The following is a 14,792-nucleotide window of genomic DNA, read 5'->3' on the forward strand; positions in this document are numbered from 1 at the left end:
AGAAAAAAATTTAACTGACAGCATACTTGATGCTGAAAGACAGACTGCTTTCTCCCTAACATCAAGAGCAAGACAAGAGTTTCCACTCTCACCACTTCTATTCAACATGATACTGAAAGAAAATGCATTGACAATTTCATCCTACCTGTTTGTAAAATATAAGTTAAAGAAAATGCCAATCAGGAAAACTGAATATTAATGATAGAATAAACGAAATAGAAAACCAAAATGAAATTGCTTTAAGAGTTGGATTTATGAAAAGATAAAGTCAAGTAATCTTTAGTTAAACAGAAAATAGAGAAAAGACACAAATAAAATTATCAATGAAAGGGACATTACAACTATTAATATAAAACTACAAGAGATCAAAAGATACTACTGTGGACAATTAAATACCAACCAGTAGGATAACTCAGAAGAAATGGAATAAATCCTAGAAATATTCCCTCCCATACTAAATACGAAGAAATGGAAAAGACTGAATCTGTAATCAAAATCTCCCAACACCTTCAAAGTAATTTTATGAGACCAGCATTACCCTGATACCAAAGCCAGACAAGGACCAAAAAAGAAAATTGCAGGCCAATTTTCCTAAAAAGACACATTTTTTTTTTTACAATCCTTGATAAGATAAACCAATCTCAGTGGCACATTGGAAGTATTACACACCACAATCAAGTGGGATATAATAATAACCACAAACACTGTAGCAAGCTAGTGATATGCTATGATAAGATTTCAAGCTCTGTCAACTACATAAAAAGTGAACTATATAAAATGACTGATATTCAACTATTTTTGCCCTAAAAAAGATAGCAATTACATATTTGGAGACAGAATTTGGAGCAAAACCACACAGATTCAAATTCTGGCTCCACTAATCATTAATTGTGTGACTTTGAGTATGTTACACAGCCTCAGTTTCCTCATCTATAAAAAGGGTATAAAGTAGCACCCACTTTATAGACTTTTCTAAGCAGTTAATATAAAACTCTGGCACATGGTAAAAGCTATTCTATCACAAACTAACATATCATTAATCCCAGCTCTGGCATTTCCTCTCTATGTCATCTTGAGAATTTTCTTCCACCTGTTTCCTCACCTGATAAAATGCGGATGTTGAATAAAACTGCCTCAAATATCAGAAACAGTTCTTAAGCTCTATTTTTGTACAATTACAAAAGCATATGACAAAAGCTTTAATCACCATATTATACTAACAAAACAGTATCATTTGCCTAAATGACTGAGGTCATTCTTTGTTTTCTCTTGGATTAGACAAATTATCCACAAGATTAGAAATCAATGTCCAAATTCTTATCCACATCAAATACATGGGCAAGTAATTTACCAAATTACTTTAAACTGTGTATACTTTCAACCTTCAACTGTTAAGCTCATCCTATGTTTCATTCCTTCATTATATCCCAATTGACTTGCTGCCCACACTTTCGATTCCTTTAGCCCACAGAGGAAATTAATGGTAACAAGAAGCTTAAGTAAATGCCTTATAGATAAGCAAGCTCAACATTCTCTCCACATTTAATGATTCCACAAGGATTAGTGGTAACAGCCTACTTTCCAAATTTTCAAAAGGCAAATAACCACTTCTGTTCTACTATAACTGGCAATGAATTGCATGGTGCACCTGTATTGTCAGGTTGCCTATATGATGCTTAACAAAATTTTCAGAGATGATTTCATAACTGACAGTAGGAACTATAAACAATCATTTTAGAACTTAGGCAATTTCACTTACAAGCAAAGTTCAGGTTGTATGCACGGGATAATCTCTTCTTCTATTGATATTGCACAACCTCATAGACCTTACTTACGATTCTCCGGGGCAATTGCTTGATAATCAATTTAAAACAGTTTAATTATGTGTTCAAAACCAAATTAGAATACTCATAAAACACTTATGTATATATTTAAATCCCTACCCATACTACAGAATTTTGATATATACAATTTAGTCTTCAAATCCATGAGTATTTTACATATTCTGTCCACTATTATACTCAATTATACACACACACACACAAAAACTATATAACAAGAATTCATGTTTGACTTTAACCTAGTAAAAATATATTATCCAAGAAACACAATAAAATTGCAGTAGCCAAGAGGTGGAAGAAACTCAACTGCTTAGTGACAGATGAATGGATAAACAAAATGTGGCACATACATATAATGGAATATTATTCTGCCTTAAAATGGAAAATCCTCCTGTCACATGTATAACATGGATGAACCTCACTATGCTAAGTGAAATAAAACAGTCATAAAATGCCAAATACAATGATTCTACTTACATGAGGTATGTAGTCAAATTCATAAAGACAAAAAGCAAAATTCAGTAAAACATAACTGAAAAAAACATACATCTTAACCACCAAATCCTAAGAATATTGTCCATCACTAACTGAAATAATAAACTCCTCTGAGGTGTCAATTCCAAAGGATTAAATGAAAGATTTGCTTAATTTTTTAAGGAAAAGCAATTTTGGTCAAGAAAAGAATGAATGAGGAAATAAGTTTCAGCTTGTCTTAGGACTAGATGACATTCAGTCATAATTTCAAAGTCATATTCTTCCTGGTTAAGTTTTGCTGTCATTCATTTGTATTTAAATAGTTTCCAAGCACCTAATATCTTTTTCTCACACTACTGGCTGCCACAATTCTCAACTGAAAATTTATTAAATGTCATAAGCACTTGAGAAAATAAGAAATAATCATGTGAAAACACAGTGAGAATAAACCAAAGCAGTTTCTCCATCAGAAAATGAGGCCCCGCACTCTGTTACAATCGCTCTAGGGAAGTTGTTTTGACAGTCATCAACAGCAAATAGAAATCTGTCCTCAACCTATATTATAGAAAATATTTAAGTACAGTTTTGTAAGCTCCAGACTATCCACAGATCTGTAACAAGGTTGAGAAAGGCACAAACTACTGTCTTTTCACATGCTTTGCAATAGTTTACAGCTTTCCTGAATAGTTTTGCAGCTCTTACCCAATTTAGGAAAAGAACAGGGGAAAAAAAGCTCTACAAATCATATCCACCCAATGAAGCTGGGGGAAAAGATAGAAGAGGGAAGAGAAAAGAGTCTTTAAAATAACTGTGCATGCAATAATTATGTTTTCCTACTTTACCCCCTTCCTTCATCATGCATTACATTATCAGCATGAGTCTTCCAGATGACTTTTAAGTGGCAATAAGAGAGTAAGCATTCTGTTAACTGGGTAAAAGGTGGACACAAAAACATAGCTCAGACTTTGTGAAGACTTATGGAACAGCTGAAGTTACTTAATACAAATGACAAAATCTGCTTGGAATATGGACTCAATGGCTACAGTGTTATAAAGATAGTCATTTTCTTATATGTTGATTTAATACTTTCTAAATACTACAGTGATATTCTATGGCAGCTCTCAGAATGGTGAGATCCAATCAGGTCTGGCTTGGGAAGTTTTCATCTTTAAAGTGAGGAGGCTACATTATAAGGAAACTGTTTTTACCCTAAGAATTTATATATCTAATGTTAGCAATCTTTTAAAATATCTTACAGGGTTGGGATATAGCTCAGTGGTACAACACTTGCCTAGCATGTGTGAGGCCCTAGGTGTGACCCCCAACACTGCAAAATAAATAAATAGAAACTTCCTTCAACTCTATTATTTGATTTTTAAATATTTTATTAAATATTTTATTAAATACAGTTAGATGGACACAATACCTTTATTCTATTATTTTTATGTGGTGCTGAGGATCAAACCCAGTTCCTCACAAATGCTAAGCAAGTGCTCTAACACTGAGGTACAACTCCAGCCCCATTATTTGAATTTTTATTTTGCAGAGCTCTGTGTTGTACACATAACACAAGGACAAGAGTAAAACAGACATATTATTTTCTATGGCTTATATGTTCCAAGAAACTTTGGAGCTCTATGTACAATCCTCCTACTGAAGACAACAAAGCTGTTGGTTTTATAAATTCTAAAGATTAAAAAGGGAAGCAAAGCCTTCTTAAAGCAGCAGGCTTAACACGCTAGCTCAAAATACATGCAATGAGACCCTAGACCTCGAAAAGTATCAGAACCATCCCACAGGGCCTGTGTGTACCTCACTGTTTCAAAAAAAATCCCACAACACATTTGCATGCTCTAGATCCTGGCTGGTAAAATGACACCACTCCAAAGGAGTAAAATTAATATGGATACAAAAGAACATTCACTGTAAAATTCCACAGATGCTTTCTCTGAAATTTATTAACCCACTCGGTTCACAGAGCAGCCACTCTCTGGGCCATAAATTGTACAGCACGAGCTTCAGTACTCCTGGACTCCAAGCTACAGACGCACATTGCTATCAACAGACAAAATGCACTGGTGCCAGGAGTTCTTCATTTCACCTATTGACTGTCAGCAAAATCATGGACAAACCAGAGTATTAAAAAACATACTGGAGAATTTTTTTTTCAGAACTTTGACTCCCAATTTTTCCCAAGGTATTCCCTAATAATGGGTTTTATAATATGCAGAAAAAAGAAAAAGGAAAAAAAGCCACTTCATTTAAAATTTGAGCAGTAAAAGTTTGCATGTATCATCGAATACATTAAATAACAGACATGGTGTGATTACATCTGTTTAAAATCCACTAGTTATCTAACAAATGAACAGTTAAACCTCTTGCTTTCAAGATAATACCAAGTTTCATGAAAGAATCTCAAAGAACTTTATATACTACATGTCATTAACTCCTATAAACCCCTGACAAGTGTGGCAAAAAGCCAAAGCTCCAAATATTATAAATGGGGAGAGCAGCACAAAACAATTACAAGATGTCAGAAATTATTCAGCAAAGAACCCTAAGAAAGAAAGAATCGGTTAAACTGGCTTCTAATTCAGTTTTCTAACTTTATTTTAAAGCTACCTTTAAATAGCTTAGGGGAAGAAATCAGAGTTCATAATGACAGAAATATCATCTCAGCCCAACGCATATAAGCCCAAACAGTATGCACAACCATGAGTGTTCAATTACTCTTTCCCAGGGAGAATACTGATGCTGAACTTCAGGGGAAAGCACCACACAAGTAGAGAAACTAAGCACCCAGAACTCCTGAGCAAAAGATCTACCCTTGGACCCTCATAAAGCTATAAAGAGGGCATGTACAAAATAGACAAAAAATTGTATTCTTAAAACAATTCTGAGATACACTTTGCAGGCAACAATTTTCTTTCTATTTTCTGGTATGTTTATGAAAAATGTGCCCTTATTCAAATACTTGTCCCTTGGGCATTGCTGCTAGTAGGGAGTGGCCTGAGACACCAAGATAGGCTGTATGATTGAACCAAGTTAAGGAATGGGCCACTTCAGGCTGATGCACAACAGGTGAGAGAAACTGAAGCAGGGAAGGAGGGGTGGGCAAGGATTAGCAGCATCAGCCCTTCCACAGATGTATTCATAAGGCCTTACTTCATGTTTTGTGATAATCCTGCACATTCCACTTAGAATCATAGAACCAGCCTAGAGTTGGAAGAGACTTTTAGAGATCATCTAGTCTAACCTCTGACCAAAGAAGGCCTCTTTCTCTATTATGTACTTGTAATGGTCTGGAAGCTTCTACTTGAATTCTTCCACTAGGGCACAACTCCACTGCTGAGTAGGGCTAATTGACAGAAAGTCCCTTATTGTTAATTCCTATTAATTGCCCACATCTCTACTTCCTGGAACTACACAGTATAAATCTCAATCCTGTCTTCACATGACAGTTCCAATATTATAAAATATAAATGAAAAGACTTACCCATTACATTTCCTTTGCAGTATGAGCCCATTCCACCTGCTTACAAGGTCTTTATGATGTTAATTCATTCATTCATTCATTCATTCATTCAAGAAGTATGCATTATCTAATATCCAAGAGAGAGACTAAAAACGATAGCATCTAACCATTAGTGATCACTTACCAAGGACCAGGAACTGCACTTCATGCTTTACATTTAATAATTTATTTCATCTTTCCAAACATGAGGAAAATACTCTGTTGATTTTCATTTAATAGACAAGGAAACTGAGGCACAGAGAGATAAGGGAACTTTACCCAATGTTACAGAGATAGCAGGCAATAGTCTGACTCTAGAAGGAATGCTCTCAGCACTCTGGTTCCTATTCTCTTTTTTTTTTTTATTGGTTGTTTAAAACATTACAAAGCTCATGACATATCATCTTCCATACATTTGATTCAAGTGGGTTATGAACTCCCATTTTGGGGGAATAGGAAAGGTAGCAGAATACAACAGTCATTAATATGGTATTATGTAAAAATGTGGATGTGTAACCAATGTGATTCTGCAACTTGTATTTGGTTCCTATTCTCAAGGAACCAAAGTCTGGTGGGACAGAACTAATGGCCATCTTTCTCACTTTGTGGCATATCTGCAAATCTACTAAGTCTATGTTCTGTTTTCAGTTTTCATCATAATTGCTACAAATAGCATTGTTCAGGACAGGGTCACTGAACCTCACCATATCATTAATAAAGGTGTCCATCCCAGTTGACAATAACCCATTAATAAAACTATTCTAGGGTACGGTTATTCCACAGACTAGAGATCTCCAATTCAATTTGCATTCTGTTTGAATTGGTTTGATTGGACCTGAACGACGGACGACGTGAAAAACTCTGTCAAGTCCTTTAACAATATCAAAGTATATGATCCTCTTTACTAAACCTGTCAAAGGTAGAAAAACAAAATGAGCTAACCACGTTTCCTTTGCTGGTCTTAGAAGAGATATCTAGTCGTGGCAATGTTGCAGTGAGGTTCTCTCACACATTGCTGAGGAAAGCAGAAATAAATACATCCTCTATGGTAAGCAATTTTGAAATGGATTTTAAGAGTTCACATCCCTTAACCTATAAAGACTACTTCTGAAAATTCATCCTAAGGAAATCATTAGCTATGTAGAACAAGATTCATGTAGAAGATGTTACTACAATATTATTTGTAATTACAAAGTACCAGAAACACGAATGTCCTAAAATACAGGTACAGATAAATAAATTGTGCAATATATACCTGCTAAAATAATAAACTCAAAATTTAGTTTCTATAAATTGCTCATTACAAGGAACTATTTATGATAGGCTCAATTTAAATGCCCAGAAAGGCCAGGCACAGTGGCACACATCTGTAATCCCACGGACTCAAGAAGCTGAGAAAGGAGGATCACAAATTCAAGAACAGCCTTGGCAACTTAGCAAGACCCCATATCCCAAAATAAATACAAAAAGAACTAAAGATGTAGATCAGTGGTAAAGCACCCCTGAATTCAGTCCTCAGTACCAATAAATAAATAAATACCCAGATAATCTACCGAAAATAAAATTATAATTCACATTTATTTGTTTAAAAACTATACTAGTAAACACATAGTTATGTGTGTATATGCATATTTATGGAAAAATGGTAAAAATGCATGAAATGGATTATTAAATTATGAGTAAATTTTATTTTTCTATATTTTCTAAATGTACTATAATAAATATGCATCAATTTTATGAGCAGAAAAAAACACAATGAAAACTATTAGGATGAATCATATGAAATGGCTAATATTCAAATGCTTCTGACTTTCAAAGCAAGCATTTTCGTGTGATCCAACCTAACATTAAGCCTAAAAAATAAAAAATTAATGACACTACCTGTTCTTGGTAGGCCAATACCAATCCTTCGTGACTACCACAAAATGCTGAAAAAACAACTGCTTAACAGTCTTTTCTAGAATTGTATTATATAGCTCATTAGTCTGTAATTTTCTAGAATTCACCTTTTAGAAAACAGAATCAATCAATACTTGCTGTCTTCAGTCTTCTACAGAAATGCTAGATAAATCCTGATATGATTGTGTAACTTGCATTCTGAATTATAATAGTTATGACTCCATGACCCTGCTATTTCTGCCCTCAAAAGTTTGATACCTTTTATTGTATGAGGTGCTAAAAACCCACTCTCAGGCCAAAAGCAATGTTCAAGTTGTTTATTAGGGAATTCAGAGAGTGTGAAACATCCTGATTGATCTTTGTTTCTTGATATCCTCCTCTACAACTCCCATTCTACTGTGATCAAAAAGACCTGAAGATCACTCTGTTCTATGAAGAGGAACAGTTTCTAAGTTTAGTAAACTCCAGAATACCTATTATCCGGAATTCCTCATGGATTACCAATAGTCATTTCATAATTGTATTATCCTCCAGTGATCAGATAGCAAAGCTGAGGCACTGTGCCTTCAGCATTCTTAGCTGAGATATAATGTATCTGGGTGGGAGATGAAATTTATAGAAGAATCCCGGACTTAAGTATTTTTTCACTTATCTTGGGCTTTGATTTATACTTGATGATTTATTGATACTTTTTGTTATTGTTGTTGAGTGAAGAGGCAGCTGTTTTCATCCTATAAAAACTGATCCCCTTGAAGTTCCTGCCCAAAAGATCAACATGAATTAATTACAGGAAGATTTCAAGTTCTGCTGCCCCTGGCAAAACACCTTTACTGAGTGTCAGTTATGTGAAAGGCACTGTACTAGATGGAACATTAGAGATTATTAATCACCCCCTAAATTAGTGGCCAAGGTGGAATTAGTACCCTCCTTTGACCTCCATGGTCAGAGAAGGGTATAAGGTGATGTGTAGCCCAAGGAAAGTATAAAATTAAAAAGAAGAAAAAGTCTGATGGCTGCAAAAACAGAAGATTCTTCGACCACCAAAACCAAAACCAAAAAGCGTCTTACCCTCATGAATTTAGACCTCTATCTTTTGAAAAGAAAGGTTCCCAAGGTTGTGACAATACAATATGGTTCCCCTTGGGCTTTATCCTGCAAAGACAGCATCTCCTTTCTCTCTAGACAAATCCTGGCAATTACCAAAGAATCAATGGAACTCAGCAGAAATTGTTCTGTGCCATAAGTATAATTTTCTAACCTCCAGGCAATGCTGGTCTTTCTCCCTTTCTTTAAATATATCTTATTTATATGGTATGGGATTTGTTTACAGGCCAATGTCTTCATTTTCCCCCCATCCCTACTTCCAGAGCAATTTATAATTAGGGACTATGATCTTACTTACCTTAATACTCCCCAAGACTCAATACTGTTCCTGGCACATGGTAGGCCAGATGACTGAATTTGGCCCTTATAATCTGTAATTTTCAGAAAGAACTCTATAGAAGTACAATAACAAAAAAGCTGTTACAGGCTTTTCAGTGGTTATACCACCCAGTACTTTACTTACCAAGCGTAAGATGATAAATACTATTGGTGTCTGTGTTTCCTGTATTTCAGAAGAGTGGCACAGATGTGAGAAGCCATGTTCATTTTAGCCACTTACAAATAAAGAGACCTTGGCAATTTACTTAATCCCTTTGAGACTTTATCCTCATTTGTGAAAAGGGATAATATCCCCTACCCGCTGGGTTGCAGGAGATTAAATGAAATAGAGTAAGTACTGTATGTGGATAGCAGGCACCCAGCCAGAAATTTCCTAGCCTCCACTTTATCCAACCAGGCTGTCCTTACCAATCACCTGATTGCTATTTTATGTTTTCACCTCTTCTACAGGTCACACCAGTGCACTTCAATCTGAATCTAATGAGGAGCTCTTTCATCCCCTTCACATCCCCTTTCCTCCTCACTTCATCAAATCCTGCTATAAATCACCAATGCCAGAGCCTTGCAACTTTGGCTCCTCAAGGTCAACAGGTCTTTCTTTCTGCCTTCCTACATTTAGTTCTTATGGTGACTGCTTTGAAAAAGAAAATTTCAAGACAAATGCAAGATGGCCATGCTCCTGACGAGGAAGCAGGAACACATGTTGCCTTTGAAGGAGGCAACTTCTCATCAGATGAGCATTCAGCACCCCAACTTCAATCTCAAAGACAGCTACAGGCAGCAAAATGAAAACCCAGAAGCCCATTACCAAACCTGTAAATGAGACGGCAACATGAGACTAGAAGAATACAAACAGCCAACTTCCATTAAGCCAGCCAACAAAGCCCTGTGCCAGCACACATTTCATTTAACCCCCCTCCCAACTAATTAGTTCCAAGGAAAGACATTGCCTGACATGATTAAGGAAGAACAAAAAGCTAAGCATAATTCTTATACAGAGTGAAGAGTGGTAGAAAAGAAAGAGCCTCCAAATTTTGCCAAATCAACAATATAAAATTAATAGCAAAACTGGAAATCACTATTGTGTAAAGTATTAATAAAACTAAGAGTAGCAAAGGCAGGCGGCAATATGCAATATTAGCCAGAACATAACTTGGTGACTTCAGCACATAAAAAACACACTTAAGAAGCCAACGATAGGATGCAGGGATACATGATGTGTATTAATTCCCCCTCTTCCGTGCAGGAAACAAATTACAACATAAGTTCACTTCATTACACTGCATGTAAAAGAATAAAGCACTGTTTCCGGGCAACAAACACTTTAGGAGCTTAATATTCACTGTGCAGAATCCTAAAAAGTCAGTGAATGTCTTGGAATTTCACCACACAAACTTGCGTCACCATACTCTTTTGTGTCAGACTGTTTCATTATCTTCAAGGCTTAGCATAATTGGAGCTCAGTCTAAAAATAGGCTATTTTTTCCTTTGCAATCTGATTGGTAAATAAAAGTTAGGGGAGTTTTTATCCCCTTCATTTGTTTTAAACAACTGCTAGCTTCTGCTCATCAAGCAAAGATTACTGAATACATTTTCGGGATCTATTTGTTTATTCTGCTTAAGGCAAACAATCTAAGACCTTCACCATTGTAACAGGTGGAGAGTGGCATAGACAAGCTACACAAAGACATGTTCCGGAACCACTCCAGGTTTCAGCTGTGGTGGACAGCATCACCACCATTTAACTCCACAAAAAAACATACGGCAGAAGGAAGCATTCCTCCTAATCCCCCCATCTTTCCACCCTTGTTTCACCACGCAATCCTCTTCCTTAAGAATTCCATGGGAAGGGCTTTGTTAATTATGGCCATTCAGATTTCCTTCTGGGTAATGTCAAGAGAGAGGAAATAAAAGAATAAAAACTCTTGGAGAATCTGCCACAAAAGTGGCAGTAAATACTAACCAAACCAGCGTAATACATGCTAACCTAGCACATGTCCTTTCAAACAAAATGGTTCCAGGCACTGTGGAGATGTGACACTATTTTTCCCCACCTCCTAATACCTCTTGCACAGACAAAAATCTCAAAAAAACAAAGGTAATATACCATGGCAGTTGATAATGTACTGTGGTGGTGGTGCTGGGGTGTTACCTCAGTGGTAGAGTGCTTGCCTAGCATGCATGAGGAACTGGGTTGGATCCTCAGAACCATATAAAAATAAACAAATAAAATAAAGGCATTCTGTCCATCTACAACTACAAAAAAAATTTTAAAAATAATGTTCTATGGCAGCTAAGACTCTTTAGATTTGAATTATTCACTAGCCCTATGATCTTGGACAGTTACTTATATTCTCTGTACTTCAGTTCTCTCATTGTTAAAATTGAATTAATAGCATAAAACCCCACACTAACTTGCCTCACAATCAAGTAAATTCACATCTAATGCAGTTGAGAATGAGCTCCCATCCTCCTTCCAGATTCTAATTATAAGAACAGGGTAAAGCTTTTATCAAGGAGGTGGATAAGAAGCAGGCAGAATAGTAAGAAAAAATTAGCCTATGACCATTTAGATTTTCTTGGTTCACTATATTCCTATACATCTAATAAATGAAAACATTTTCTCCCATCTTCACCTCCCTGATCCCCCAGTAATAAGAAAACAATAAAAAACAATATTTTCAATCAACCTCACAATAACATGACTCCTACATTTTATAGCACCAGAAAAAGTTTTCTGAACTGTGCTTACATGTTTAGTAGTGTTTTGCTATTAGCATAAAGTGCTTAGAATGATATCTGGCAAGGATCAAATGCTTAATATATCTCAGTTATTATTAACCCTAATTTAACTGTGTGTCTAAATATTTACTTTTTACATACAGAGGAGGAAATGAGATCAGATACTTATTCTCTTTGGATGTTCATAATAACTATTACCTAAGTCAAGGGCCATTCAGATGGGCCACAGTGAACTGACGATTAGGGAGAGAACACTATACTCCAAACTGAATAAGAAAAAAATAAAAGGTATTAGCATACAATTTCACTATGGCTACATTTCCCCAATCCAACAGATATCTCCAAATATAATTTATGTTGATTCAACTTACTATCAAATGGCTTACACAGGTTCCTAGATGATAAAATGAGATGTCCTAAATAAGCCAATCCCCCCAAAACCAAAGGCTGAATGTTTTCTCTGATATGCGGATGCTAATTCACAATGGGGGAGGGGGTGAACAGGGGGTAGGAAGGATAGTAGAATGAATTGGACATTATTACCCTATGTACATATATGATTACACAACCAAATCAAACACCAAATGTTCTACATCCTGTACAACCAAAAGAATGAGAAATTATATATCATTTATAAATGATGTGTCAAAATGCATTGTCATATATAAATACATAGGAACAAATTTTTAAAAATGAATGAGATGCCCTGTGCTGGAAAAAAGGCCCAAAGCATGACTACAACAGCAATCTCTGTTTTAAGAAATATGAGATTGTACCAATGAATTGTTTATACTCTCTCCATGTGAATCTGATACATAAGCATCAAATCTGAAGTATGTGATGGTAAGGAAAACACTTACTAGCTTCAAAAAGAACAGAAATATAGATCACATGCACTATGTCTAATATCATGAAAAAAATTTAAAACTTTAAAAAAATCCTACTTTGAAGATCAACAATCAGATGTCCTCCTGTGCCTCTTTATCTATAATTTGTGTCTCCTATATCAACAAGAGGTCCTACTACAAAAATAAATTTCAACAGATACAGATAGTACTATCTTCTAATTGTCAAATAAAATAATTTGTAGAAAATAAACAAAAGTCTATAATGATAAAAGCAATGCTACAGATGTGGAAGGAGACCACAGCCAATCAACCCAGCTCACTTAATAAACAAAACTAGTCCATGTAGTTCCATGAAATCCTTCACCTCCAAATTCTGAGATGAAAAGGGGCTTAATTCAAAACAAATTATTTAAAACTTTTTTTTCTCTTAAAATCCTTTCTGTGCCAGATTTACCTGATAACCTACATTCACTACCCATAGGATTTGGTAGCTCATCCCATCAGTTCTCATCTTTCTTCAGAAATCTGAATACCAAAGTTCATACACCAAAGGGATGACCTACACAACTGATGGAAAGCAGAGAGCTGAATTTATTCAACAATTATCAAGAACCTGCTATGTGCCAAGGTCTGTGCTAGGTGTTATGGGTAGAGGAGTAAGTGAAACAAACTCTCCCTACCCTAATGGAGCTCACAGTTCAAGAAGGAAGATGAACATAACAAGCAAAAGTTAATGATGACAAAATGATGAGTGCCACAATAGGAATGAAGCAGAGCACTGAGCAAGAGAAGATCTGACAGAGAAACTCCTGTACTTGTACAGAAAGAGATGAGTACAGGAATATTTACTTTGCATAAGAGTGAAACACCAACAACAATATAAAAGACCATCGACAGAGGCAAATACAAATAAATTGTAAATAAACTGTAAAATATCCACACAATGGAATACTATAGAGCAGTTCAAATCAATGATCAGATCTGATATCAACATGAATATCATTCAAAAATATAATGTTGAATGAAAAAAAGAAAGCTGTAAGCTCAAATATCATATGATGCCATTTACATAAAGTAGGCAAATTAACAGGCAACAAAAGCATATAAAATGGAAAGATACATATCAACATCATAATAGGTGCCTGCTTACAGGGAAGGAGGAAACTAGGGAATTTACACACAAGAGACTAACAATCCTGATGTTTTCTTTTTTTAAAATGTTTTTAGTTGTAGATGGACACAATACCTTTATGTTATTTATTTGTTTGCTTTTTAAAATATTTTTTAGTTGTTGATGGACCTTTATTTTATTTATTTGTATGTGGTGCTGAGAACTGAACCCAGTGTCTCTCGAATGCTAGGCAAGTGTGCTACCACTGAGTCACAACCCCAGCCCCTATGTTATTTATTTTTATGTGGTGCTAAGGATCAAATCAAATGACTCACACATGATAGGCACACTGAGCTATAGCCCAAGCCCATGATGTTCTTTTATTTAAAGGAAAATCTGAAGCAATTATGACAAACTCTCAACATATTAATTCTGGGAGATGTGTACGCAGGTATTTGCTATTTTATGCATTTTATCTTATAAAAATTGTGGGAAATGAAAAAAAAAGTCAATTTGAAAATAAGAAATGGTGTTGAGCTGGATGGACCTATTTAGGAAGAGTAGTCAGGGAGATCTTCACCAAGAAGTGACATAGAAGGGCTGGGACTGTAGCTCAGCAGTAGTGCACTTGCCTGGCATGTGTAAGGCACTGGGTTCGATCCTCAGCACCACATAAAAGATATTCTGTGTCCATCTCCAACTAAAAAATATATATTAAAAAAAGAAGGTGACATATAAGCTGAAACCTGAGTTGAAAAATGCAAACCCTGCACAAAGTTCGGGGGGGGGGTAGTTTTCCAGACAAAAGGAACCACATGCATAAGGGCTCTATGGAGGAAAAGAATTAAATATGTGTGCAGAATACAAGAAAAATGGTGGCCCATGTGGCTGAACTAAAGCAGGGATGTGGGTGAAGGGGT

At 35.6% G+C, this 14,792-nt stretch overlaps 2 protein-coding genes across 2 annotated transcripts in view; one reads left to right on the plus strand and one right to left on the minus strand.

The window, feature by feature from the left end:
• The window catches only part of LOC113200355 (uncharacterized), a 230,240-nt gene extending 218,889 nt beyond the window's left edge, over window positions 1-11,351 (plus strand). Inside the window, exon 4 of the mRNA XM_077793908.1 lies at window positions 9,622-11,351. Within this exon, the coding sequence (XP_077650034.1) occupies window positions 9,622-9,646 (25 nt within the window). The 3' untranslated portion in view covers window positions 9,647-11,351. The remainder of the gene's footprint in view (window positions 1-9,621) is intronic.
• Pola1 (DNA polymerase alpha 1, catalytic subunit) overlaps window positions 1-14,792 on the minus strand; it is a 291,393-nt gene that overhangs the window by 211,628 nt on the left and 64,973 nt on the right. The gene's annotated exons all lie outside the window — the stretch shown is intronic.

This window comes from Urocitellus parryii, chromosome X (genome assembly GCF_045843805.1).
Source record: "Urocitellus parryii isolate mUroPar1 chromosome X, mUroPar1.hap1, whole genome shotgun sequence".
Taxonomy (NCBI): domain Eukaryota; kingdom Metazoa; phylum Chordata; class Mammalia; order Rodentia; family Sciuridae; genus Urocitellus; species Urocitellus parryii.